This window comes from Malus sylvestris, chromosome 4 (assembly GCF_916048215.2).
Source record: "Malus sylvestris chromosome 4, drMalSylv7.2, whole genome shotgun sequence".
NCBI lineage: Eukaryota > Viridiplantae > Streptophyta > Magnoliopsida > Rosales > Rosaceae > Malus > Malus sylvestris.
The window spans coordinates 8,969,076-8,995,337 of record NC_062263.1 but is presented as its reverse complement, the minus strand read 5'-3'; the positions used below and the strand labels follow the sequence as shown (position 1 = coordinate 8,995,337).

The 26,262-nt window shown below is 38.1% G+C and overlaps 1 protein-coding gene across 1 annotated transcript; it reads right to left on the bottom strand.

Moving 5' to 3' along the window:
- Window positions 1-4,602: 4,602 nt before the first annotated feature.
- LOC126618040 (NAD-capped RNA hydrolase DXO1-like) lies at window positions 4,603-5,383 on the bottom strand. The gene is made up of 3 exons (XM_050286114.1): window positions 5,105-5,383; window positions 4,797-4,985; window positions 4,603-4,698 (listed from the first exon to the last, which is right to left on the bottom strand). Exons 1-3 carry the CDS (start codon window positions 5,222-5,224, stop codon window positions 4,618-4,620), a joined length of 390 nt encoding a protein of 129 aa, XP_050142071.1. The 5' UTR covers window positions 5,225-5,383; the 3' UTR covers window positions 4,603-4,617.
- Between the last annotated feature and the right edge of the window lie 20,879 nt (window positions 5,384-26,262).

The window sequence follows — 26,262 nt, the reverse complement described above, 5'->3', positions numbered from 1 at the left end:
GTAGGGGTGAAGCGCTGGATGAGGCCGCTGCTAAGAGCATTACGGCTGCTGAAGGTGTGGCGACTGAGTAGTCGTAGGATGTCCAAGCTACTGTAATGTAGTATTTTAGGTAGCCTTTAGGATTTTCTTTGTTTTTCCTTGTAGCTCTTGTTTTGCTTGAACTCCTTCGGCCTTTGCTAGTTGTTTATAAACATGTTTTCCTTTGCTTTTCTTCATCTTCGCTTCTTTTGTTCATGCCCTAACCTTTAGACTTGATAGACCAGTGGTAGGCATGCTATTTTTTTATAAGTAGACAAGCTCGCATAGCCTATGCAGCCGTAGGTGTTGGTGTAGAACTTTGCAAAGTTGTTAGTCATTGGGTTGGCAGCCGAATGCCTTACTTACAGAAGCAGACAAGTCCGCGTAACCACTAGGCTGTTAACCTTGACTTTCTCTAATTCCGTAGGTTGGGTAGCAAATATCACAACACTTTAGGACTTGGTGTAGGTTGTTCCGCGCTTGGCAAAGGTGAAGCTTATCGACTACGTAGCATGTCGGCAGTGGATAAAACTTCGTATATATGCGCTAGCTTGCTTAACCTTTCACAAGAATGTGCGGTTGTATAAGTCGAGCACGACTTTACTGCTCAAAGGGCAAGCCGTAGGCAGTCTTCCAGAATCCGTAGGCTACCTTAGTGCATTCGGTAGCAGCTTTAGGGTTCCAGGGCAGCTGTCTATAGGGCGTACTACGTAATGTGCCCTTTCCGTCTCTAGGACCCGGATCCCTGCAGATTAGGCCAAGAGACCCAAAATCCTTCAGTTAGCTAAACCTTGAAAAAGACCATTGTGGCTAATTCTAGGAATCTCGACGTAAGCCATCATGCATCTAGTTATACTAGGGCAGCCAAGCTCATCCACATCTGGATATTCGGAGTGTAAAGTTTATCCTCTCGTCTTGGAAAGCTAACCCATATAGGTGTCGGGAAATTGGTTTACCCTCTTGCACTGGCAAGCAATTAGTTTACCCTCTCACACTGGAGAGCATGGTTGGTCCCTCGGGAGGCGCAATTCCTGCAATAGGTCCTTAAGAAGGGTGCAGTCTTCTTTTGAAGTGCTGGAGTGATCAGTTGTTGTAAGCATGCAGCCAAGTCGAGTTATGATTACTTCTGAATTCCTTATTGAAAAATGAGTGAAACGAACGAGAGCTTAGCTGTAAGGTAGGAACTGCATAACAACTAGATAGTCGTCGACTTATGAGATGGTGCCCGTCGAGCTTCTTGAGTCTTCGGGCTTTGATGTAGTGGGAGGTCACACATGGTACTTCTTCAGATTGTAGGCACTCCACTACTTTTTGATCTTTTTATCATTTCATGGTGGCAAGGGTGTAATTACTCTTGCCGCCTATTCTGTTGGTCTTGTACGGACCTTCCCAGATGAGATCCATCTTTTTGAAGCCTTTTTTGTGGGCAATGACAAAGGCTTTTCTTAGGACTATATCTTTGGGCTGGAACTGCCGGATCTAGGCCCTTTTGTTGTAGCTGGAAAGGAATTGCTGCTGGTAAGCTGCGAAGCAGGTGATAGTCTGCTCGCACTTCTCCTCTGCCAGATTTAAGCTTGTGGCCATCTCATTTCGGTTGCTCGTCTTTTGGTGGTGCGATATGCCCATAGACATCCAAGGAGTTTGTCTGGCCATTTTCTTTTCTTATTAGTGAGGGATTTCTTATGGTAGTAGAGGATCATCTTAGTGGATACTTTGGCCCGCCTATTACCTTGAGAATATCTTGGCGTAGACATGTGCTACTTGATGCCATATTTTTGGAAGAACTTCGCCAAATCTTTGCCCATGAGTTGCAGGCTGTTGTCGGTGACGATGGATTAAGGGATGCCAAATCGGTAAATGATATTCTTTCATATGAAGCACTCTATGTCCGTCTGAATCGTGGTTGCCATGGGCTCTACTTCTACCTATTTGGTGAAGTAGTCAGTTGCCACGATCATCATGCATTTGCCTCTGGTAGTTTGGCTGGTGATTAGCTGGGAATCGGAATGAATTAAAAGCTTTTTCACTGCCAAGTCTTTTGTCATTCGAATGCCTGTTAGTGGGGCTTCGTACTCTACTTCGTTGTTAGATGCTTTGAAACCTAGAATGATCGCCTACTTGGGCATCTAACCGCCTGGGGTGACAAGGACCACGTCTGCTCCTGAACCTTTGTAGTTGGATGCGCTGTTGACATGCAAATGCCAGAAGTATCCATTGAGTGGAGCAGGCGCGGTTGAAGTGTGCTCAGCTACCTTCGGGGCTTCATTGGGCCGCTCTGTTACGTTGTCAAGGCTAAGCGTGAAGGCGCGGTAGGGAGCCGTGGAACTAGGGCCATGTTACATGTGGTAGGAGATGCTCAACTGCCGATATTGGGCCACTCTAGAGTTGAATAATGGAGCAAGGGTCGGCTAGGGCCATGTGATGCGCAACAGAAGGTAGTGCTTGACTGCCAGTACATGTTGCTTTTACGTAGAATCTTCTGGGGTGACGAGGACAAAACTTGCTTTTGAGTGTTCCTTTTAGTGTTCGTCTGCCCTTAACGTGTCTTTTGGGCCGAGTTGTTGCGTTTGTAAAAAAGCTTTACATCTGCTAGGGTCTACGCCTTTATCGTCGTGGGTTTGGATTCGGCATAATAGTGTGTCATGATGATGACTGCGTGCGTTTGAAGGTAAAACTTAAGCTTTTAGGTTACAACAACTATCGCCAAAGTTAGCTTTTGAATTTTTAATAGCATCGAGGAGAGCTTTTGAACTGTAGAATACAGGTAACTGTAGAATACGGGTAGTTGGGCCCCCAACTCTTCTCGCATGATGGTAGAGCTTATTGCTACTTTTGATACCATCAAACATGCGAATAAGTCTTCCACTGCTTCTAGGGAGGGATGTCGGGTACTTCTTCAAGTCCTTGAATGTGCATTGGCGAGCCTCGTCCCAAAGTGCATGCTTTTCTGCCAAAGCAAAAGAGTCTGCCATAGTTAGATCTTATTTCATGATTAATTTTTCGAATAGCGGGTGGTCTGCTGGAAGGCCTTTTTGGAAGGCTGCTCTAGCTATCGAGTCGCTGCCTTCGACTATTCTTGCCTTATCTGCTTTGAATCTCCTCACATAGTCATGAAGTGACTCATTTGGGTTCTTCTTGATGTCAAACAAATGGTTGGACTTCTTTTTTATCGAGCGATAAGATGAATATTCTCTGGTGAAAACCAAAGAAAGTTCGTAGAAATTCCGGATGGATTGTGGAAGCAGGATGTAGAACCAATCTTGCGCCTCGCCTTGTAAAGTAGTGGTGAATATCTTGCACATGAGGTCTTCGTTGTTTTGATAAAGGATCATTGCACTTCGGTAGTGCTTTAAGTGTCTCTCCTGGTCTTCATCCCCTTTGAAAGATGTGAAATGTGGCATGCTGAACTCACGTGGAGGCTCTGCCTACTCGATCTTGTCCGTGAAGGGTGACCTACTTATGTTGGTCATGTTCCGTCGTAGTGCTTCATCAGTAACCTTGTTACATTAGAAATCGTGCAATCGCTTGGTCAAGAGTCTTTCTACTTCTTCTTGAATTTACCTTTGTTGGGGGTAACGGAACTCTCGGCTGCCCCCAGCCATGACTTGCTGGTCTAGGCAGCTCTTCCATGTGTTTGGCTCGTTTGTGTCGCAGCAGTGCATATGATGCATTCCTAGCAGGCGAGCGAGTTCTTCGCAAGCTGCTGGTTGAACTTGAGCTGGATTGAGTGACTGCTTCTCTCCGTTCGTCGTGTTGCCTACTCCAATATGAGTTGGAGGATGCTCCTTGCGGGCTTAGCCACGAATGAACACTTTGAAGGGATTTTGTGGTTATGATTTTGGTTTAATTAGTCAATTTATTGGCTAATTAAACCCTAAAGAATAAATTGTTGGTTACAAAATTGATTATTTGTGTAAATGGGGTAATAAAATGGAGAAAAATGAAAAAAGTTAGGAAGAAAGGGAGGTGGCCGGCCATTGCCTATTTTTAGGGTTGAATGGGATATATTTTGGTGGTTAATTTGGATGATTTAAATTATGGCTGGGTTCGGTTCTGATCGGTTCGGTTTTTTGTCAAAACCGAAACCAAACCGAAATTTCGGTTCGGTTCGGTTTGGTTTGGTCCAATTTTTTTTCGGTTCGGTTTTTTTTTCGGTTTGGTTTTTTCGGTTCGGTTTCAGTTTTTTTTCGGTTTTTTTTTTCTTCCTCCAAAAATTTAAAAAAAAAATGAAAATATGAAAGTTTACATTCAGAGTCATCCTTTTTCAGTTATTCAACACAACACAACACACACACCAAGCCCATTGTGACCGCTGATGCTCGTCATAGATATTTGTTTGGGCATAAACATCAAGTTTATGTTGTACTGAGGTGTGACTCGGTGTCAACTCTTTTTACAATTACAGATTTTACAGAAGCCTGATGAAAATATAAAAGACGGGTTAACTCTTTTAAAGCAATATAAATAGGAAATGGACTATAGACAATGACAACCAATTCCTTGAGAAAACCAGACAAGACTGAGGTACAATCTAAATTCTGCAACTATGCATGTCAATCTCTAACAAAAGCTATTGAAGACCCTGTGTGTTTTTACTTTTTAGGTAATAAAACAGTAATGTACCCAAAATTTGAGGAGCTTCTCTTTCTCAAACTCGTACTCTATCTTATGGTTGTCCAACTGCACAATTGAATGAGAAATTACAGTAAGTTACATAAGAAAACTCAGAAAAGAAAAAAATTGCATGTAACGGAAAGTGAAGAAAAACATATCTCAACCTCATGGCTTGTCTTTAATTCCACATAAAACCTCCTTCCATCATCAGTTGAATCACAGCAATCCATTTCAGCACCCATCAGAATACGATGAACCCCTAATTTTGTTTTGATCACAGAACAGTATTCAACATTGGCATCAACATTATGTATCGGTCCATCGCCTCTTCCTGGATCTCTCACCCAAGCTATCTGATAATCAACAAACAAACAGACGAAAGCTCACATTTTTCTTTCTGTTTATCTATTTTCTCAGCAACAAAAGAGAACCCAGAAAATTCACGAGAGAAATTACGGAGATGAGTCAATACCTGGAGGACTTTGGGGCCGAGGAGGTGAGAGGACTTTCGGAGGGTATGCGGGTCGGGCAAGGACCTGGAAGAGATGGATTTGAGGTCCATGTTGGTGAGCTCCACTTGGATCAGGATCATCGCCTTCACTTGTTCGAGGTCGCCGAAGCACACGGCGAGGGCGAGGTGTGAGAGATTGAGAGTAAGAAGGGTCGCGCCGTCGCGGGTCGCCTGGATTCAAGACCAAGAGAGACAGAGAGTTTGAGAAAGACAGAGAGGAGGCTCGGCTGCGCGAGAATGTTACTAGGTTAGTTAGGGTTACACTGGCGGTAGGGAAGGGAACGAGAGAGAGAAGAGGAGAATGAATAAAAGGTGTGGCTGCTAGTAGCTAGGGTTAACTTAAAGGGTTTTGTTGATTTCTCAAAAAAATTAAAAAACGTTTTTGAAATGTTGAAGGCATGAGGGTTCGAACCCTTGCGCTGCAACTTGAAAATTTTCCCTGAAACCAACTTGGCAACAGGTTTTGTTTTGTTATGATTGTATGACTAAACTATTTATAATATTGAAAAAAATAATTAAATATATATATATCGGTTCGGTTCGATTTGGTTCGGTTTCCAAACCTCAAAAATCGAAACCGAACTGACCAGATTTGGTTCGGTTTGGTTTGACAGTTTCGGTTCGGTTTTTTTCGGCCTCAGTCTGGTTTGGTTTTCAGTTTTTTTCGGTTTTCGGTTTTTTGAACCCACCCCTAGATTTAATTGATATTTAATGGATTAATTGGGTAATTAATCCATTAATGAACCAAGTAACATTATTTTGGAGGTTACCTTGCAAAAAGGGATTTGATTAGATAGACTTTGAATTGTTTACCTCTATTTTGGAGCATTTTTTACTTGGTTGAGGATGATTGCCCGCTGCTCGCGCGTAGGAATCCCAGTATTTTTTTCAAGGGAATTTTTGTCCTCTTTTGTCCAAAAATCCACGTGTTGCCTAGTGAATATTTTTGGCTCCACACACATCGTCTCTTCAATTCATCCATCTTCAATCCTTGAGCTCTATGTTTTTAGCCTTGCAACCTATTTGTGTAGTTATTTTATCAATCATGTTGTCATTGCATAAGTCTTTAAATAGTGGAAACCCTTGGAAAACAAAAAATCTCGTTGCGTAACATTATTTGATTTATCTCTTCGAATATGCCTTTTACGAAAATTGAACCCCTTCCTCAAAGCATAAGCTTTGCATACCTGAAAAGCTTCAACGTCTGAATGCACCACCATTCCAATTTTCAGATCTTCTTCAAACTCCATTGCCTCAGCAACATATCAATTGAAAAAAAAAATTCAAAGATTAGACTAACATATTAATTAAAGATTCATAATAAAGAAGGTAGTAAACATAGCATATACCCTAATTCATATTATAAATATAAAAAACCAAACACCCGAACCCAAAAACCCCCAATTAAAAGTAAAGAAAATAACCCTAATACAGCTATATATGTGGGTTATTCATGTCACATGATCAAAGCAACTATTGTATAAAGAAAGAAAATAAACTTACATATTCTTGGTTGCTTTCCATGATAAAATTGGAGTGGGTGCATAACCTGTTTTTTTTTAAAGAAAGAAACGAAACTAGGAAAGAAAGAAAGGGTATGGAGTACTGAAACCTAAGACCTACGGAAAAACAAAGTGGGGTAGGGTGGGGGGGGGGGAAGATTTGGGAAGAAAAAAAAATAGGGGGAAAGAAATAAAAAAAAGAAACATAACATTAACATATATAATATATTAATTAGTTAAAAAAATAATTATAAAAATTTTAAATATAAAATAATGATAAAAGATTATATTTAAGACTTGCCATGTAGCGAGTTTTGAGTGGATTGTAGTGCCACTTAGCGAAGTCTAGTGGCAAGTCAAGCCCCACACAAATTTTTCTCCTCTAAATGAGTGATCTATTAAAACAAAAACAAAAAAACAAAAAAAACAAAAAACTAAAACCCCTTCTATAAATCCTTAAAAATGCACATCCTTATCCTTGGCTGGAAAGGGATAATAAATAAATAGAAAAATAAAAGTGGCAACATTTTTTCTGGCTAGTGTCAACATTTTTGGATTACACAAACACAAACTAGTATCGCAAAAACCCCACAAATTATTAATTTTCTTTTTATGTACACTCAAACCTTAACAGGGTCTGGACGTCATGTAAACAAATTCACCATTATGTACCCAGGGTTGGCAGTGGCGAAGCCAGAAATTCTCGAGGGAAGGGCGAAATTTAAAAAGTTCAGGGTAAAATGTGAACATTCATTCCAGGTCTAAGTCTAGGATTTGCAAGAAGATTATTTGCACTACCCATAATATTCATAGGAGAATTTGCTCTAACCAAAATATTCAAAAGAGGATTTGGACTACTCAAAATAGTCGAAGTAGGGTTTAAACAACAATATTATTTGAATGATGATTTAGCACCGTTTCTTGTTGTATTGTCCTATTACTTTTAGTATAATTAGCAAAGTTTTAAAGGATGCTAAGCTCTAGTTAGGTGATGAACATGACTTTACACTTAGGCGAGGACCTAGGCAAATTTGAATAAATTTATTATATACCGTATAAATAATTGGCTATTTATTATTTACCATATAATATCCGAAAAACATTGATTATAAAACATATAATATAAAAATATTGACAAATTTTCTTTATTACTTTGTTGAATTTGATGGTAAGAGAAAAAAAAACAAATAATTACGAGTTTGTAATATTTGACAAATTATTTTTTAAAGCTCATATAAATTTATAGTGAATTTTAAGATAAATAACGGTATCAAACAAGTGGCTTAAAAAATATTGAAAGAGTGGTCAAATTAATTGGACAATAATTAAAAAACAAAACAAATTCTAATATAAATAAGTAATAGCAAGTTAGGTGGTACAAATTGATTGGCCAATAGTTTAAAAAATTGTAATTGCACATGGGTGAGATGGGGGAGAGAGAAAGTCTCTCTTTTTCCTTTCTCTTCTTCTTTGTCAGACAGAACCTCTCCATTTGCAGAAGCTGCGAATTGTAGATCTTTGTTCCTCCCTTCTTTGGCCTAGGTTTTTTTTTTCTTGGAAAAAAAGAGAGCTCGCGATCAGCCCGTGGTGCGATAGAGCAAGGAAACTCAAAACGCCAGAAATCACACGAAATTTCATCACTTCCGACGAGACCGAAGGGACGGAAACACTGATTCTGAGCTTGATTTCCGGAAAGGGGAGTGGCGGCCGCCATTCCTCGCCCTCATGTAGCTTCGCCACTGAGGGTTGGTCCTAAGTTTTTAAATGTTCGGAGCAAAATTTTAAATGGTGTTCTTTGTAGGTTGATTAATAGACATTATTCTTTTTACAAACTAGTTAATTTGATTAAGAATGATGATTAAAAAATAATATGTGGACCAAAAAAGAATTATTGCCGAAACTTATGCGATCTAGAGAGCACACTTGAATACATAAATGATGTCAAGATTAAAAGTCAAATTAAAATAAATTACAGAGCCATATATGAGAGATGAATACCTTCTAACACTCAAAACCCTAAAAATGTACCAAAGATATAAGCATTTGTGCAGATTGCACTTTGTTTAAATGTTGAATTTATGGGTTTATTTGTTCTTATGTTCATGTTTGTATGAATGGCTAAGATTAGAACTAGCTCATAGGCTTGATGAATGACGATTGTTGTAGCATTTGTGTCATATGTTGTACACGTGTTGTGCACATGAGTTGAGTCATGTTGTAGGCGTGATTGGGTTTGCAACGGTCACCTTGCTCATTCCTCTTTGATGAGTAATTGAATCCAAGAGGAGCAACACACTCCATATTCTCACTTCATTCATCAGCTTAAATAATTCCTCATTGATTTTCAATTTTCAATTTATAAAATCAAAGCCTAATTCGAATACAAAATACTAACACCTTTTGGCGGCAACACGATTGCAAAAATCAAAATGAATTTTTTTGAGTTTGGATGTTAATTTGATGATTTGTGAAAAAAGTTTGACGTTAAATCACTAATGAGATGAAGAAAGAGAGTTTAAAATTTTTACTAATTTTTTTTGAAAAAGGGAAGACTATTCATTTGCTAGTTTTCCTTTTCATTTTTAACATATATATATATATATGTGAACTACAAATAATTGTGAAATAATTTGGTTTCCGTTGTAAAAGAAAAATGCTCACGTGTCTGCCAAATCATTTAAAAAATAAAGAAATGAGAGGCATAATGAGTGATCAAGCACACAAACTCATACATACTACAAGACAACAATTATCACTGTTGCTAAAGAAACATTTTGACGATAGATCGATCAAACTATTTACTATTTATACAAATATAACATATACTCATATAAAGTACCATAACATATACTCACGTTTAGTATGCTGAGATTATGTTGAAAATTTTTGTTGCCTTGTAAAAGAGGGTTCAAGTTTGAATCTCCTCGTCTCTAATGTATATTTTTAGTTTTAGTTCATTTCCTAGCTTTCATTTCTTCTCATTTTAGGCAACTTAGAGAAAAGAGGAAAAATGAAAGGAAATTCGGGACTTGCTATTGGTTGAGATGACATTGGAACAATCAGCAAGTGTGAAAATGAGGAGGCCAGTGATTGTAAAGGTTAAGTCATTAGCATTACCATTACTTTCAAATCTTTATATCTTTATATGAGTTAACATACTTTCAAAGGTACTTTCATTTCCTTGATTGAAAGTTTTTAGCATAAATTGAAAAGTACTTTTTTCTGCCAGGCGTTTTTAGAATTGTTTGTTGTTATCAAAAGACACTTTTATTCTCTAAAAGTAAGAGTGATGTTATTTAATTTTTATATATGTTCCTACGGAAATGATTTTGACACGTCATTTTCCTCCTTTGATACTCCTTTTCTTGTAGCTTTTGAGTAGAATAAATCATCAAGTCATGAAAACATGAGAATGAGCGTAGCAGGTAATAACGAGAATGTGAAAACCACTACCTTTTCACTATATCACCTTTTAATAGACCTACTTTTGTCGATGTGTCCCCCGAACTTGTATTGAGTTGTCAATTTTCTTCTTAAACTTTAATTTTAGCCATTACCCCTCTAAACTTTTATAATTAGTCAATTTTCCTCTCATACTTTAATTTTAGCCAATTACCCCCCTAAAATGTTATAAATAGCTAATTTTCTCCTGACGCTAGATTTTAAAAAATTTCATCCAATTTTTCATTCATTTTGATCACGAGAACAACACATGACAAGTGGATGTGGACGAAAAGAATGAAAAATTGGATAAGTGAAAATTGGACGAAGAATTTGAAAATCTAACGTTTGGGGGGAATGACTATTTATAAAACTTTAGGGGGGGTAATAAGCTAAAGTTAAAGTTCAATGGGGAAATAAGTTCAGGGGTTAATCGGCTAAAAATTAAAGTTCTAGGAGAAAATTGACAGCTCTGTACAAGTTCAGATGGCAAACTGACAAATACCTCTTTAATAAAAGTAGATGACAAGTTTACCTATTGGGCAATGACATGTTTATCCAAAATCTTATATGAGATCTAAAAGCAATACCTAATTTGTTTATATATGTTAATTGAAAACAAGTGTCCTCCTTTAATTCTTGACATAGATACTTTCTAGTGATGTATATCACTACTACAATATTAGTTTTAGGTGTCGGACAATTCTGGCGGTTAATAAGTCATTCTGACGGATAAAAAATATCCGACACATAATTTATTTACTGTCGGATTAAAGTTACTTTCTGTCGGATATATCCGACATAAATTACTGGCGGATTTAACCGCCATAAAATTATTATAACCCTCAGTATTTTTGAATTCTTTTCTTTTTTAATATTTTTAACATATTCTGGCGGTTTTTAAGTTAATGGTGACGGTTATAACCGACATAAATTGACTATTTTATTATTTTAAAATGTTATATTGATTAAAAATAAATACATAAATAAACAAATGGTTTAAATCTTTTTCTTTTCACTCACGGTCTCGTTACCTAATCTCTGAATGTTTTTTTTTTCTGCGACTTTTTACACATGCTATCTCGGAGTATATACAAACATATTTGACAGTTGGATCGTTGAAACTAGTTTCGTAGAATACATATCCTATCAAATTGATAGATTTAACAAACACTTAAGAGTTAATGGTATACTTCCATTAAGTATAAAAAATTATCCACTAGTGTAAATATTTTAAATTGAAGATCGAATTTGTTCAATGCATTCTTATAGGGTCGAGGAGTGTAGCTATAAAAAAAATCATCAAAATCGGAGCTAAAATAATCATTAAATTGTGATTTTTCATATATAACCGTTGAAAACTATTGTTTTATTACCTAATATCTGAATGTTTGTTTTTTTGTGATTTTTTAGGTATGCGATCTTGGAGTATATACAAACATATTTGACGGTTGGATCGTTGAAACTAGTTTCGTAGAATGCATATCCTATCAAATTGATAGATTTAACAAACACTTAAGAGTTAATGTTATACTTCCATTAAGTATAAAAAATTATCCACTAGTGTAAATATTTTAAATTGAAGATCGAATTTGTTCAATACATTCTTATAGGGTTGAGGAGTGTAGCTGTAAAAAATCATCAAAATTGGAGTAAAAATAACCGTTAAATTATGATTTTTCGTTTATAACCATCGAAAACTTTTGTTCTGTTACCTAATCTCTGAATGTTTTTTTTTTGTGATTTTTTATGTATACGATCTCGGAGTATATACAAACAAATTTGACGGTTGGATCGTTGAAACTAGTTTCGTAGAATGCATATCCTATCAAATTGATAGATTTAACAAACACTAAGAGTTAATGTTATACTGTAAATATTTTAAATTGAAGATCGAATTTGTTCAATGCATTCTTATAGGGTCGAGGAGTGTAGCTGTAAAAAATAATCAAAATCGGAGCTAAATTAACCGTTAAATTATGACTTTTCGTTTATAATCGTCGAAAACTTTTGTTCTATTACCTAATCTCTGAATGTTTTTATTTTTTTTTATTTTTTAGGTATACGATCTCGGAGTATATATAAACATATTTGACGGTTGGATCGTTGAAACTAGTTTCGTAGAATGCATATCCTATCAAATTGATAGATTTAACAAACACTAAGAGTTAATGTTATACTGTGAAGATCAAATTTTTTCAATGCATTCTTATAGGGTCGAGGAGTGTAGCTGTAAAAAATAATCAAAATCGGAGCTAAAATAACCGTTCAATTATGACTTTTCATTTATAACCGTAAAAAACTTTTGTTCTGTAACCTAATCTCTGAATGTTTGTTTTTTGTGATTTTTTAGGTATGCGATCTCAGAGTATATACAAACATATTTGACGGTTGGATCGTTGAAACTAGTTTCGTAGAATGCATATCCTATCAAATTGATAGATTTAACAAACACTTAAGAGTTAATGTTATACTTCCATTAAGTATAAAAAATTATCCACTAGTGTAAATATTTTAAATTGAAGATTGAATTTGTTCAATGCATTCTTATAGGATCGATGAGTGTAGCTGTAAAAAATTGTCTAAATTGGAGCAAAAATAACCGTTAAATTATGATTTTTCGTTTATAACTGTTGAAAACTTTTGTTCTGTTACCTAATATCTGAATGTTTGTTTTTTGTGATTTTTTAGGTATGCAATCTCGGAGTATATACAAATATATTTGACGGTTGGATCGTTGAAACTAGTTTCGTAGAATGCATATCCTATCAAATTGATAGATTTAACAAACACTTAGAGTTAATGTTATACTTCAATTAAGTATAAAAAATTATCCACTAGTGTAAATATTTTAAATTGAAGATCGAATTTGTTCAATACATTCTTATAGGGTCGAGGAGTGTAACTGTAAAAAAATCATCAAAATCGGAGCTAAAATAACCGTTAAATTGTGATTTTTCGTTTATAACCGTCGAAAACTTTTGTTCCATTACCTAATCTCTAAACGTTTGTTTTTTGTGATTTTTTACGTATGTGATCTTGGAGTGTGTACAAACAAGTTTGACGATTAGATCATTGAAAAAAGTTTCGTACAATGTGTATCACATCAAAACGGTAGATTAAATAAACACTTACGAGTTAATGTTATACTTCCATTAAGTATAAAGTAACATTTTGTGGTATCCAATAGTGTAAATATTTTAAATTGAAGATCAAATTTATTCATTGCATTCTTATAGGGTTGAGGTGTAACATCCCACATCGCCCAGGGGAGCGATCCTTAAATGTATATTCCCATCCCTACCTAGCAAGAGGCCTTTTGGGAGCTCACTGACTTCGGGTTTCGTCGGAACTCCGAAGTTAAGCGAGAAGGGGGCTAGAGCACTCCCATGATGGGTGACCCACTGGGAAGTTGCTCGTGAGTTCCCAGAAACAAAACCGTGAAGGCATGGTCGGGGCCCAAAGCGGACAATATCGTGCTACGGTGGTAGAGCGGGCCCGGGAAGTAGTCTGCCCCGGGCCGGGATGTGACAATTCGTATCAGAGCCAATCCCTGGCCGGAAGTGTGCCGACGAGGACGTCGGGCCCCTAAGGGGGGGTGGATTGTAACATCCCACATCGCCCAGGGGAGCGATCCTTAAATGTATATTCCCATCCCTACCTAGCACGAGGCCTTTTGGGAGCTCACTGGCTTCGGGTTCCGTCGGAACTTCGAAGTTGAGCGAGAAGGGGGCTAGAGTACTCCCATGATGGGTGACCCACTGGGAAGTTGCTCGTGAGTTCTCAAAAACAAAACCGTGAGGGCATGGTCGGGGCCCAAAGCGGACAATATCGTGCTACGGTGGTGGAGCGGGCCCGGGAAGTAGTCCGCCCCGGGCCGGGATGTGACACGAGGAGTGTCGCAAAAAAAATTGAGTGGTGTTCTATTATTTATATAATTGATTTATTTTAGTAAGATAAGACTTCATTTTGTTGTTGTTGTATGGCAACAGTAGGGTGATTTCCAAACAGATTCCATAATAAATAAGGTTTTTTTATTTTATAAAGAACATGGGAAAATATAAAAAAACGTTTACAAGATACAAACAATTAGTAAATAACAGCAAAATGTTCAATTTTTTTTGGAATATTTTAATTGGATTATCCAAATTAACAATGAATATGACCAAAAAAAAAAGTTTACAAGATGTAGTTAATAGTTATCTATTAAACCAAATAATTATTTATTTTCGACAAAAAAAACAATTATTTATTTAATTTTTAAAAACTTATTCTACTTAAATACATTTTATTTATTTATTTATTAAACTAAACAATTATTTTTTTATTTTTTTTAAATAGTAACACAATTTTGGGAGGAATTTAAAATTTTGGGAGGGAATTTTGGGGGGAATATTGCTAGCATTTTTTGTTCTGTCGGTTTTAACCGACATGAATGAAAATTGTCCGTCGGTTTATATTTTAAAAAATGATTCTATCGATTTTAACCGACAGTAATGAAATTTTTTTTATACCCACATCCGGCCCCTTTTGGTTCATTTCTTTTTATACCCACATCCGCCCAATTTCTTAAATCCCTTTCACTGTGCTCCCAAAATCCCCCACCACAAATTACAAACCCTAGATCTCCCGATCCCTAGTCCGGCCGCAGACTAACACACATTCGCCGCTTCAATCCCTCTCGGAGATGTCGCACTTCGGTCGATCCGAACCTCCGGACATCAGAGACACCTACTTCCTCCTCGTCCTCAACATCACTTTCTGTAATTCCCCTTTTACCCTTCTCCTCATTCTCCATCCCTTTACTGAAAGCCCTAACTCTATTTCTCTCTCTTTGTTTGGTTTGTGTTTACCAGGAACCACCGCGGATGACCTCTTCCCGCTCTTCGACAAGTACGGCAAGGTCGTCGATGTCTTCATTCCCCGAGACCGGAGGATTGGCGATTCTCGCGGATTTGCTTTTGTCCGATATAAGTATCAGGACGAGGCGCATAAAGCAGTGGAGAAGCTCGATGGTTCATCTCTCTCTCTCTCATAGGCCTCTTATGAGCTTAATTAGAAGATAGGGTTTTGTAATGAATTAATTGAATTTGATTTCAGGGAGAGTTGTTGATGGAAGAGAGATTATGGTTCAGTTTGCTTGATATTATGGGTATTGTGTATTTGGTATTTTCTCTCTTGATTTGAAGCTCTACCTCCATCACTTGCATTCTTTGCTTGATTTGAATTTTCAAATCTGTCTTTCCTCTTACCAGTTCGAGTATTGTCCAAATTAAAGCTTCCTTTTTTGATATCTTTATCTTTACTTTCACTATCTGTAACACGTTCCTCTGACTCTGTGGACTTAACATCCTTGGAATTTTTACCGTGGGCATCTGGAGCGACAGTAGAAAAGCCGTCTTTCAATGGTAAATCATATTCATCTCTGGCATGCACTATTTTAATTCTGGTATCATCTTTAGTTGCTGAAACATCTGGTTCACTAACACCAAGTCTTTTTTTACTCTGAACATGATCAATGTGTTTTGTTTTTCTTTCATGTGCTTCCTTTGCACTTCGAACATATTTCCTTGCATGCGGACTTGCATCTTTAACCTTTTGGACATGTTGTGGCTCCAATGAACGATTACCAGAATTTTGCTCGGAAGCTGTTTTGAACATGTCCTTGTACGGCCCCAATGAGGAGCGGATGTAAGCTGTTTGTTTGATATTATGGGTATTGTGTATTTGGTATTTTCTCTCTTACTGTTGCTTCTTCTTCTTCTTCCCCCTCTTGCTTCATTTCTTCTGATATTTTCGCTCTCTCTCGCTCTCTTCAAAATCCCACAACAGGTTTCCAAGATTGAGCTCCGGCGAGGTACCGAATGGTGAATGCAGGGGATAAGGAAAATGCCAAAATATTTTTTTATTATTATTAACATATTTTCTGTTGGTTTTATCTGACAGGAATTCATTTATTTATTTATTATAAATAAAAATCCTGTCGGTTTCTGTCGGTTTTAGAGTATTTTCTATCGGAAAATTCATTTCCTGACGCATGCAATTCTGTCGCTTATTATATCCGTCACTGCATCTATTTTCTGTCGGATTTTGCTTAAAATCCGACAGTAATATACGTTTTTTGTCGGTTTTTGAACCGCCAGTTATAGATAATTTTGTAGTAGTATATATAGTTAGACAGGTATGTATGATTAGCATTAAAGGGGAGATTGATGAATCCATATCATGATCTAAAATATCCATAATATCCCGACATTTCCATCTAAATTTCTGTGTTTTTGGACTATCGATATTTCCGATATCATCGATATTTTAGACCTTGCTAAGTCACTCATGTATCTTACCATGCAATGTATAAAGTGTAAAATATTGTACTAATTCATTATATATAAATGATTATGGTGTGTTTAAACTTCTTTCATTAATTACTACATATTTTCTACACTCACAATGTTTGCCAGCTCACTATATAATCAACTTAAATCAGTTATATCTATCATGCAATGCATTTCCTTCCAATTTTTTGTGATAAACTAATAGATAATTGACTAAATAAACATCCTGCAAAGTTTCAATAAAAATTTCCAAGTTTTTCTTACAATTTTCGTGGTTTTTATTCAATTTTTATCGATATCGATAATATCCCGATATTTCCATCGAAATTTCCGTGTTTTTGGACTATCGATATTTCCGATATCATCGATATTTTATACATTGATCCATATATAGTGAGATAGACAAAGATGATGGTAATACATTCACGATGAACCATGGTGGGAGAATATTCCTTAAGATCAGACTCTCTCTGCGACGTATATAGAAAATTTGGGGTGCATGTTTATAAATGTATATTTTTTTAAATATAGAAAGTTTCAATGCAAAATTGACTCTATATCTTTTGAAAAAATATTGTGATGACCCGTCCCGAAATATTTATTTTCAATGGCGTGAAATTACTTATATACATTTGGATGTTTTGTGTGGTGGTGTGGTAGGTTAGATTTTGGACCAATTAGTGCTAAGTCCTATTATTATGGAACCAATTAGGACTTAGATGGTATTCTCTTTGATTTTGGTCACGTGGACCACACACACACATACACTCACTCCCTCTCCCATGTACTCTTTTTCTCCTCCCTCACGGATTTTTCTGAAAATCCGTACAATTGTACAAATGATCTCCAAACCAACCATACACGTACATATCGACATCAAGAAGGTAAGATTCGAACTCCTTGCAAGTCTCTGAGTTCATATATGCCATTTTTAGATCATGAAACCCTCAAAACCCCTAGAAACCATCACCCCCGATTTGAGTATTGGTCATGTGATCGTAATTATGGATGTTTCAGGGGATTTTAAGCTTGTAGGAAGCTTTAGGATGTTCTTACGAAGCTCGGAGAAGAAAAACCAAGCAAATTGGGCATCAGGAACTCGAGTTTGGCGAGTTTGAAATTTGGCCGGAATTATCGTGCCTTCTCCGGCGAGATTCCGTGATTTTTGGAGCTTGAAATTGGTAAGAATGTGTCCTACTCGTTGTAAGCTTCAATTTGGTATAAGTCATGAGTTTTGGTTGCAAAAATGAAGAAGTTATAAAGATTTTAAGATTTTTCCAGTTTTCGACGACGGCAACAGTCGCTGGAGTTCGAAGGTAGAAGACGAAGAATATTCCGTCAAACTTGACGGAATATTCTAACACCGTCAGGTAGATTTAACGGTTTCTGTTGCTTTTTAACATAATATTCCTAACGGCAGTTAAGGATTCCGTTAGGATTCCCTGAGCGTGGCCACGCGTAGAGCCGTGCCCTTGCCGGTGAGTGACGGAGCGTGAGGGCTCTAAAATTATTTTAAAAATTTGGACGTGTTCGTGGAGTTATGTAGGTCACGATGGTATATTTAAATACCTCATTTGAGTAATGTATGAGAAGTTATTAGCTAGTATTGGTTATGTGCTTTAACGTTTATTCAGTAATTTCGCATATAGGTGAGACCTATCCCGAGGATGAGCGCAGTCAAGGGCAACTCGGGGGCTACGACTCTTCGACATACCAGTAAGTAGGCTTTTGGTTTTCAGTATATATTTATATACTTGATATTTTCCCAGGAAATGTGTTTAAATGAAAGTATGTTTTGAAATTCCATGCATATAAATTTATATTCAGCATATGAATTAGTATATGATGTTTGCATATATATATATAATTGTGGTGCTGTGGACGCTCAGGTAAGCCCAGGTGAGTTATTGAATTATGAATGTGAATAACGGTTGTGATTAATTGAGAAGCATAGAGCTCATAAACTTGCACCTCGGGTGATTGTGATTCAATCAAAGATATAGTACAAGCCTGTTTATGATGTCACCTCCCGCACCATATGCTCATATTGGATCCAATTTAGGTGAACAGTCTTGTCGTACAGACCATCATAGGTGGTTTCGACTCGTAGGTGACTAGCAATTTATTACACAGCTATCATGAGACCGTAGCATTGAGCATAACTATATTACACCCAGTCTTGCCGTACAGACCTTTACAGTGGTTCCAACTCATGTGCAGTGTAGTGCCGTATAAGTCACTTGCGGGGACTCCGGCTAGATTGACTAATGAGCTATGAATTCAGTCGTACAGACCTTTGCAGGGGTTCCGGCTAATATGTTATTTTCCATGAATCTATTTTTACCTGAGTTACTTATTCTGTTTTATATTTTTGGCCTGGCATACCTTTGATTATGCATATGTGAAGCATGAATTAATATATATATATATATATATATATATATATATTTCATTTATGGGAAAGTTATACATGTTTTACGGGGTTTTGAAAAGCTTTGTTTTTGCCCGCTCACTCTTTCTGTTTTGCGCCCCTCCAGGTTTTAGATAAGCTTGTTCGTTGGTGGCTCACGAGGATTGATTGGAGGTTTTGACAGACTATCACAAATGTAGGACATCTTTGGGTGTCGTTTAATTTGTACTTGTTTTTTAGACTGAACTTAGGCTACTTACGCTCTGGTTGTGTATTCACTCATATTCTAGCACTTGTTTTATCTAGTACTCTTATGAGTTGGTTTTCATTTATTCGTATTCTCTATCATCATTATTGCTTCCGCACTGTGCACATGGCTATGTCACCCTCACGCGGGTCTGGGTGTGTCAAATATCATATAATAGTTTAGAGTTACAGACAACATAAAATAGTTCTATTTATTTTTATTTTTACACAAGCGTTTGAAAGAGGAGAATTAGACTTTAAATGCAAAAGATAAATTATAATTTTAACTAACTAAGTTACAAATTATAAAATTAAATGGGATAAGGCCATTAGAAGATAATCATTATTTACATGACAATACTTTAAACTAGTTTTAGTCTATATGCATGAAGATTGGCACTTGCAAGAGGGGACCGGAGGGTGGCAGGCAACATTATTCCACATTACTTTTAACCCTCATTACCTAACTCAGTTGATCAAATTCAAGACCAAAATAGATTATGGCAACCCCTGGCCAATGTCCTGAACATTATTCACAGATGGACCTGTATCCAAATAATTGAAATTATAAACACAAATTAGACACATATCCATCTGTGATTAAGTAGAAGTAGGAGCTGCTGAATATACAGCAGCTAAGTAGTGTTCATGACAAAATAAGGTAGTTGGATAGGGATTATCATCGCGCCGGGACAAATACTATGTATAGGAGACAATGTTGACGGTGTACTTGTCCATGTTAATTAAATATGCATCACGTAGTTAATTGTTAATTAAGACATGGTTATAATAAGACTAAATTGTTTAAGATCCGCTAGAAGATCAAAGATTTGCTGCAAAATAAAAACCAAAAAATAAGATATGTATATGGACAGTGACAAAATCATTAAGTAGTCATCAACTACTGTCACTTTTAGAAAATAGTAAGAGCCAGCCATGTTCTTGTTTTACAAATGGATAGTATAATACTCTATTACGTATTGTCGTCAGATCTGAAAAGGCCACGGGTCTCTTGTCCTTATTTTTCGCTCTGTATTGTGTCTCGGAATTGGATCCACTCCGGACTTTGGTGTTTGAAGTTTAAGGATCAATCCATCTGAATCACTGATTAGTGTCTAAAAAAAATTAAGACTGTTAGTTTGTGTGTGGTGAGCCAACATAATGAGTTAATAGAGAATGTTGGATTTAATTTGTGCAGCCCAGATAAGTTGATCCTTAGGCTCCAGACACTAAGGTCCGAGAGCGGATCCAATTCCTTGTGTCACCTTGACACTTATCCTATTATTATTATTTTTTTTAAAAGACGATTGCATGTATGCTACGCTAAGGGGTGGGGAGTGGGCTAGGCCTCATAATGGGTTAGCAATAATATGGTTCAAATTCATCTTTGGCGAGAATCGAACCTAAAACCTCTCATTTACAAGTAAACAATAGTACTAAGTGGCTATTATTTATTGAAAGAAAAAATTAGTTAACTATTGTAGGCCTATTTAATTGAGCGATCTAAGGTTTAGAGAGAGAGAGGGAGGCCGGCCACTTTAGAGAGAAGAGAGATTGATTTAATTGTGAGGTGTATTTGATTCACCCCATTGTGTCTTTATTTATAGTAGTTGGAAGGGTAAATACCTTTCCCTTTATGATTACAACATTTAATAGGTAATCTAATCCTAATAGGAATATATAATACTTTTCCATATTCTCTAGGATTTACACAATCACATTCCTATTCTAAATAGAATTGCAACACTCCCCCTTGAGTGTGTAAATACTCAACAATCCATCGCATCAGATCTTCAGCAGAGAAGGTAGAATAGTTGATGAAGTCATCGGCACAACGGGTCATCACGAGTCTCAAATTTAATTTGAAGTATGCATTTGTAAAAACTCACAAAACCTCACTATGGTAAAACCCAAGGAATGGGGAAAACCCATAGACTAAGGAGAAAAGTAAGAAAATATGCATAATGTCTAAAACAATCGTCAAACTGGACGAATGTAGTGAACTCAACGGAGTATGATCATCCCAGAATGAGTGCCTCGTTAAAACCTAGTTAGATAGCAAAAACCCAGTGGGAAAAATGCTCTTAATCGTAGGGAAAAAGAGTACATTAAGATCATGTGAGTATGCTTCTAGATACTCCCCCCTGAGTTAGACATAACTTCTTAAATAAGAGAACTACAAGCGATTTAATTCTGATAATTTATGCATACCGATTCCTTAGATGAGCTTTTGAAATGTAGACTTGGGCAATGACTTGGTGAAGAGATCGGCCAGGTTGTCCTGGGAACAGATTTGCTTGACTTCAATGTTCTGATGCTGCTGCTTCTGGTATGAGTAAAAGAACTTTGGCGCTATGTGCTTGGTGTTGTCTCCCTTGATGTATCCCTTCTTTAACTGCTCGATACATGCTGCATTGTCTTCAAAGATCGTCGTAGGAAGGTCAACGACTGATGTAAGACCACTAGTGCTTCGAATATGTCTCATCACTTCTCTCAGCCAAAAGCATTCACGCAATGCTTCATGTAAGGCGAGAATCTCAGCATGGTTAAACGAAGTCGCAACTAGCGTTTGCTTGGTAAACCTCCAAGAAATAGCGGTGTTTCCAACGGTAAAAACATAACCTGTTTGAGAATGTGCTCTATGTGGGTCAAACAGATATCTAGCATCTGCGTAACCAACAAGGCAAGAATCAATCCTAGATTCATAGGGGGCGGCAACACTAGGAGATTTGTAGGTATAGAACAAGCCCAAATCCGTAGTACCCTTGAGGTAGCGGAAAATGTCTTTGACACCATTCCAATGTCTGCGTGTAGGCGCATTGTTGTATCTAGCCAATAGATTCACAGCTAAGGAGATGTCGGGTCTAGTGCACTGAGCCAAGTACAATAAAGCACCAATTGCACTTAGGTAAGGAACTTCGGGTTCCAAAATCTCTTCCTCATCCTCCTTTGGACGGAAGGGATCTCGTTTAGCATCTAGAGTCCGAACGTTCATGGGTGTGCTCGAAGGCTTAGCTTTATCCTCATTAAAGCGACGTAACACCGTTTGGGTGTAGTTCGATTGATGTACTAAGATTCCATCTGAACAATGCTCGATCTCCAGGCCTAGGCAATATCGAGTTTTTCCAAGATCCTTCATCTCAAATTCCGATTTCAAGTGTGCAGCAATTTCCTCAAGCTCTTCGGGAGTACCAATGAGGTTCATGTCATCGACATAAACTGCAACAATTGCAAATCCAGAATGTGACTTCTTTATGAACACGCATGTGCATAGTTCGTTGTTCACATAGCCCTGACTTGTCAAATATTCACTCAGACGGTTATACCACATCCGCCCGAATTGTTTCAATCCATAGAGTGACCTCCTCAACCTAATTGAGAGAGTGTTCCGTGGTCTAGAACTATTTGAGCCAGTCAATGGAAGTCCTTCTAGAACTTTCATGTATATTTCCGTATCTAGATCCCCATAGAGATACGCGGTTACCACGTCCATAAGCTGCATATTCAGTTTTTCGGAAACTACCAAACTGATAAGGTAACGGAACGTTATAACGTCTATTACGGGGGAATATGTCTCGTCGTAATCAATTCCAGGGCGTTGAGAGAAGCCTTGCACTACGAGGCGTGCTTTGTATCGCACTATTTCATTCTTCTCATTACGCTTCCTCACGAAAACCTAATTGTAGCCAACAGGCTTCACACATGGTGGTGTAGGGACGACAGGTCCAAACACTTTACATTTCGCGAGCGAATCAAGTTCGACCTGGATTGCTTGTTTCCAGTTTGACCAATCGGTTCTACGTCGGCATTCATCGACGGAACGTGGTTCAATGTCATCGCTAAGCATAATGTCAGTAGCTACTGAGTACGAGAATACGTCATCGACGATCATCTCATTCCTATTCTAAACCTTATCCAATACTGTGAAATGGACCGAAATCTCACGATTCTCGAGAGGCCATCATGTTTCATCTGAAGCATCACCGTAATCTAGAATAACCTCATGCGTTGGAACGAATGAGTCAGTGATGGTCGGATTCAAGCTAGGGTCACTAGTTGGTGCCATTTTCCTCTTCCAGGGTTGTGAATCCTTTGAACCAGGGGGTCTGCCACGCTTCAGGGTCGGAACAGATGATTAGCTAGCCGCCAATGTACCATGCCGTGTGAAGGGTGCGGCCTCCCCACCTTCGGGGACAGCTCGACCTTCCCAGACGGGCTGTTGATGTACACGGGGTACATCTATCCTTGCAGGTGTGTTTACAGCGGGTATATATGATCTTGTCACCTTTGCTAGATCATTAAAAGCATCCGGCATGCTTTGAGCAATGCTCTGAAGATCTATAATTCGTCGCACCTCAGTTTCAGACTGAGCAGTGTGGGATCTAAATGAGACATAGTGGGAGCATACCACGACAATTCGCGGCGTTCTACAAGAACGTTAGCATGCTTATCTCCCCCTAACGACGGGAAGACTGTCTCATCAAAGTGACAATCTGCAAAACGTGCGGTAAAGAGATCTCCTGTCAAGGGTTCTAAGTATCGAACAATTGATGGCGAATCATAACCGACATAGATTCCCATTTTTCTCTGAGGACCCATTTTGGTACGTAGCGGCGGTGTTATTGGCACATAAATGGCGCACCCAAACACCCGTAAATGCGAGATGTCAGGCTCGTATTCAGTGACCAACTGTAACGGTGAATGTGGTTGGGTAGCGATGGGCCTCAGGCGGACCAACATAGCTGCGTGTAATATTGCATAGCCCTAGGCAGATACCGGTAATTTGGTTTTCATAACCAAAGGCCGAGCTATCAATTGAAGGCGCTTTATGAAAGCTTCTGCCAGGCCGTTTTGGGTGTGAACATGGGGCACATGATGTTCTACATTAATCCTTACTGACATGCAATAATCGTCAAAAGTCTGTGACGTAAACTCTCCAGCATTATCCAGTCGAATCGACTTAATCGGATAATCAGGGTGGTGAGCCCTTAGCTTAATGATTTGAGCTAGGAGTTTAGCAAACTCGGCATTGCGTGTGGACAACAAGCAAACATGTGACCATCTTGTCGATGCATCAACCAACACCATAAAGTATCTAAATGGTCCGCAGGTTGGTTGGATAGGTCCAAAAATGTCCCCTTGAATCCTTTGAAGAAATTTAGGAGGGTCTTGATTAATCTTTGTATGGGAGGGTTGAGTATTCAACTTCCCTAAAGAACACGTTATGCATGGCGAGACTGCAACGTGTGGATGTAACTTATGCCCGTGTGAAGATTTGAGGATATGGCGCATCATGTCACGTCCAGGATGTCCCAAACGGTCATGCCAAAGCAACAAAGTGTCCTGGAATTCAGGCATAGAGCCGGCCACACTGTGGGCCTCTATGTTGCGAATGGTTGTGATGTACAACCCACTCGACATACGTTCCAACTTCTCGTGAATATGCTTCTAGCCATATTTGTATGAAGTGATATAAAGAAATTCAGAACCATGATCTTCAGTGGTTTCAAGATGATATTTATTATCTCGAATATCTTTAAAACTCAGCAACATTCTTCCGGAACGTGGAGAATAGAGTGCCTCCTTAATGGTCAATATTGTACCATTAGACAACATGATATGTGCCTTTCCGTATCCTTCAAACAAGTTAGATGAGCCTGAGAGAGTTGTCAAATGAGCTTTCTTGGGTATGAAGTTAGTAAAATAACGTCGTTCACACAAAATGGTGTGCGTAGTTGCACTATCTGCCAGACAACTAACTTCCCCACTAGACATACCTAGAAATAAATTGATTGAATTGGTCACATGCATAAATATAAGTACATTCATTCAATTAAGCAATTTGAGAAAATAATATCCATTCCAATAACAATCCATAATTCAAAACAAACCAAAACCAAACAAATGATTCCAAATACATAGAAAAATTGTTCAAAATTAAACCATAAACCTAGCAAAATAGGGGGTAGGGGCCGGCCACTCTTAGTGGGTTCAGCCACTAGGGGCTAATGCCCTAAAACATGTCTAATTTAGTCTTCCATAGGTGCTGATGCTTCATGGAAGTCTGATATCTCCATTGATGTGGTTGCATCGTCCAGATGATCCACATGTGCAAAGTTAGACTCACAACGGGAATGATACTTGGCAATAGCCTCAGGGGAAGCTCGGTATACGCGTGACCAATGATCATTTGATCCACAGCGATAGCACATATCCAGTTCAATAAAAGCGGCCTGAACGGGAGCTTTGCCCTTGTTCTTGAAGTTTGAGACCTTAGGTGTGAGTGGTGGACGTTGCTGGGTCGCAATTCTTCCTTTAGGTGTGGCACTCTATTGACCTTGGGCCCGTGGTTGGGCTTGCCGCCCATTTCCAGGGCCACGACGGTTCTTTCATCATTTATGGCTGCTAAAATTGGTCGCATATGCTTCAGGCGCAGCGTTTGAGCCAGTGGGTCGAGCTGGATGATTCCTCATCAAAAGCTGGTTCTGCTTTTCAGCAAGAAGTAAAACAGAGATCAAATCCGAAAACTTGGTGAATTTATGTGCCCTATATTGTTGCTGCAGGACAATATTGGTGGCATGGAAGGTCAAATAGGTCTTCTCAATGAGATATGATTCGGTTAGTTCCCCTTTGCAGAATTTCAACAAAGAACGAATTCTACAAACTTCAGAGTTGTATTCATTCACGGACTTAAAATCTTGGAAGCAAAGATGCTGCCAGTCGTGTCTTGCTTCAGGCAAGTATATGTCTTTCTGGTGATCGAAACGGTTAGCCAGAGCAAGCCAGAGGGTGCGTGGGTCTTCCTCAGTGAGGTACTCAGTCTGCAATGCATCATGGATGTGTCTTCGAATGAAGATCATTGCAGTAGCCTTCTGAGCTTCGTCAACAGGTTTGTCGGGGAATATGTGTCTTAATGGTGGCTCTAATACCCTTTGCAGTGAGATGGAGCTTCACGTCTTGAACCCACTTTAGATAGTTTCTTCCAGAGACTTCGAGAGCGGAGAAATCGAGCTTGTTCAAGTTCGACATGTCCCTAAAACAAAGGGGAAAACGTGTGGTAAGCCATAGACATATATCGTAGAACATACTAGTTCTATAGACATGTATTAGTTTAATTTATGCATGAAAACTTTAGGTTTCATGTGGTATGTTTTGAATGAAAACTTCAGGTTTCAAAGGCACTAA

Bases quoted from the DNA above. Each gene is read 5' to 3' on its own strand.
- LOC126618040 (XM_050286114.1), bottom strand. From the start codon at position 5,224: ATGATCCTGATCCAAGTGGAGCTCACCAACATGGACCTCAAATCCATC. The intron at 4,986-5,104 runs GTATTGACTCAT...GTTGATTATCAG, and splicing joins TCGGCCCCAAAGTCCTCCAG to ATAGCTTGGGTGAGAGATCC. The intron at 4,699-4,796 runs GTTGAGATATGT...TCAATTGTGCAG, and splicing joins AATTAAAGACAAGCCATGAG to TTGGACAACCATAAGATAGA.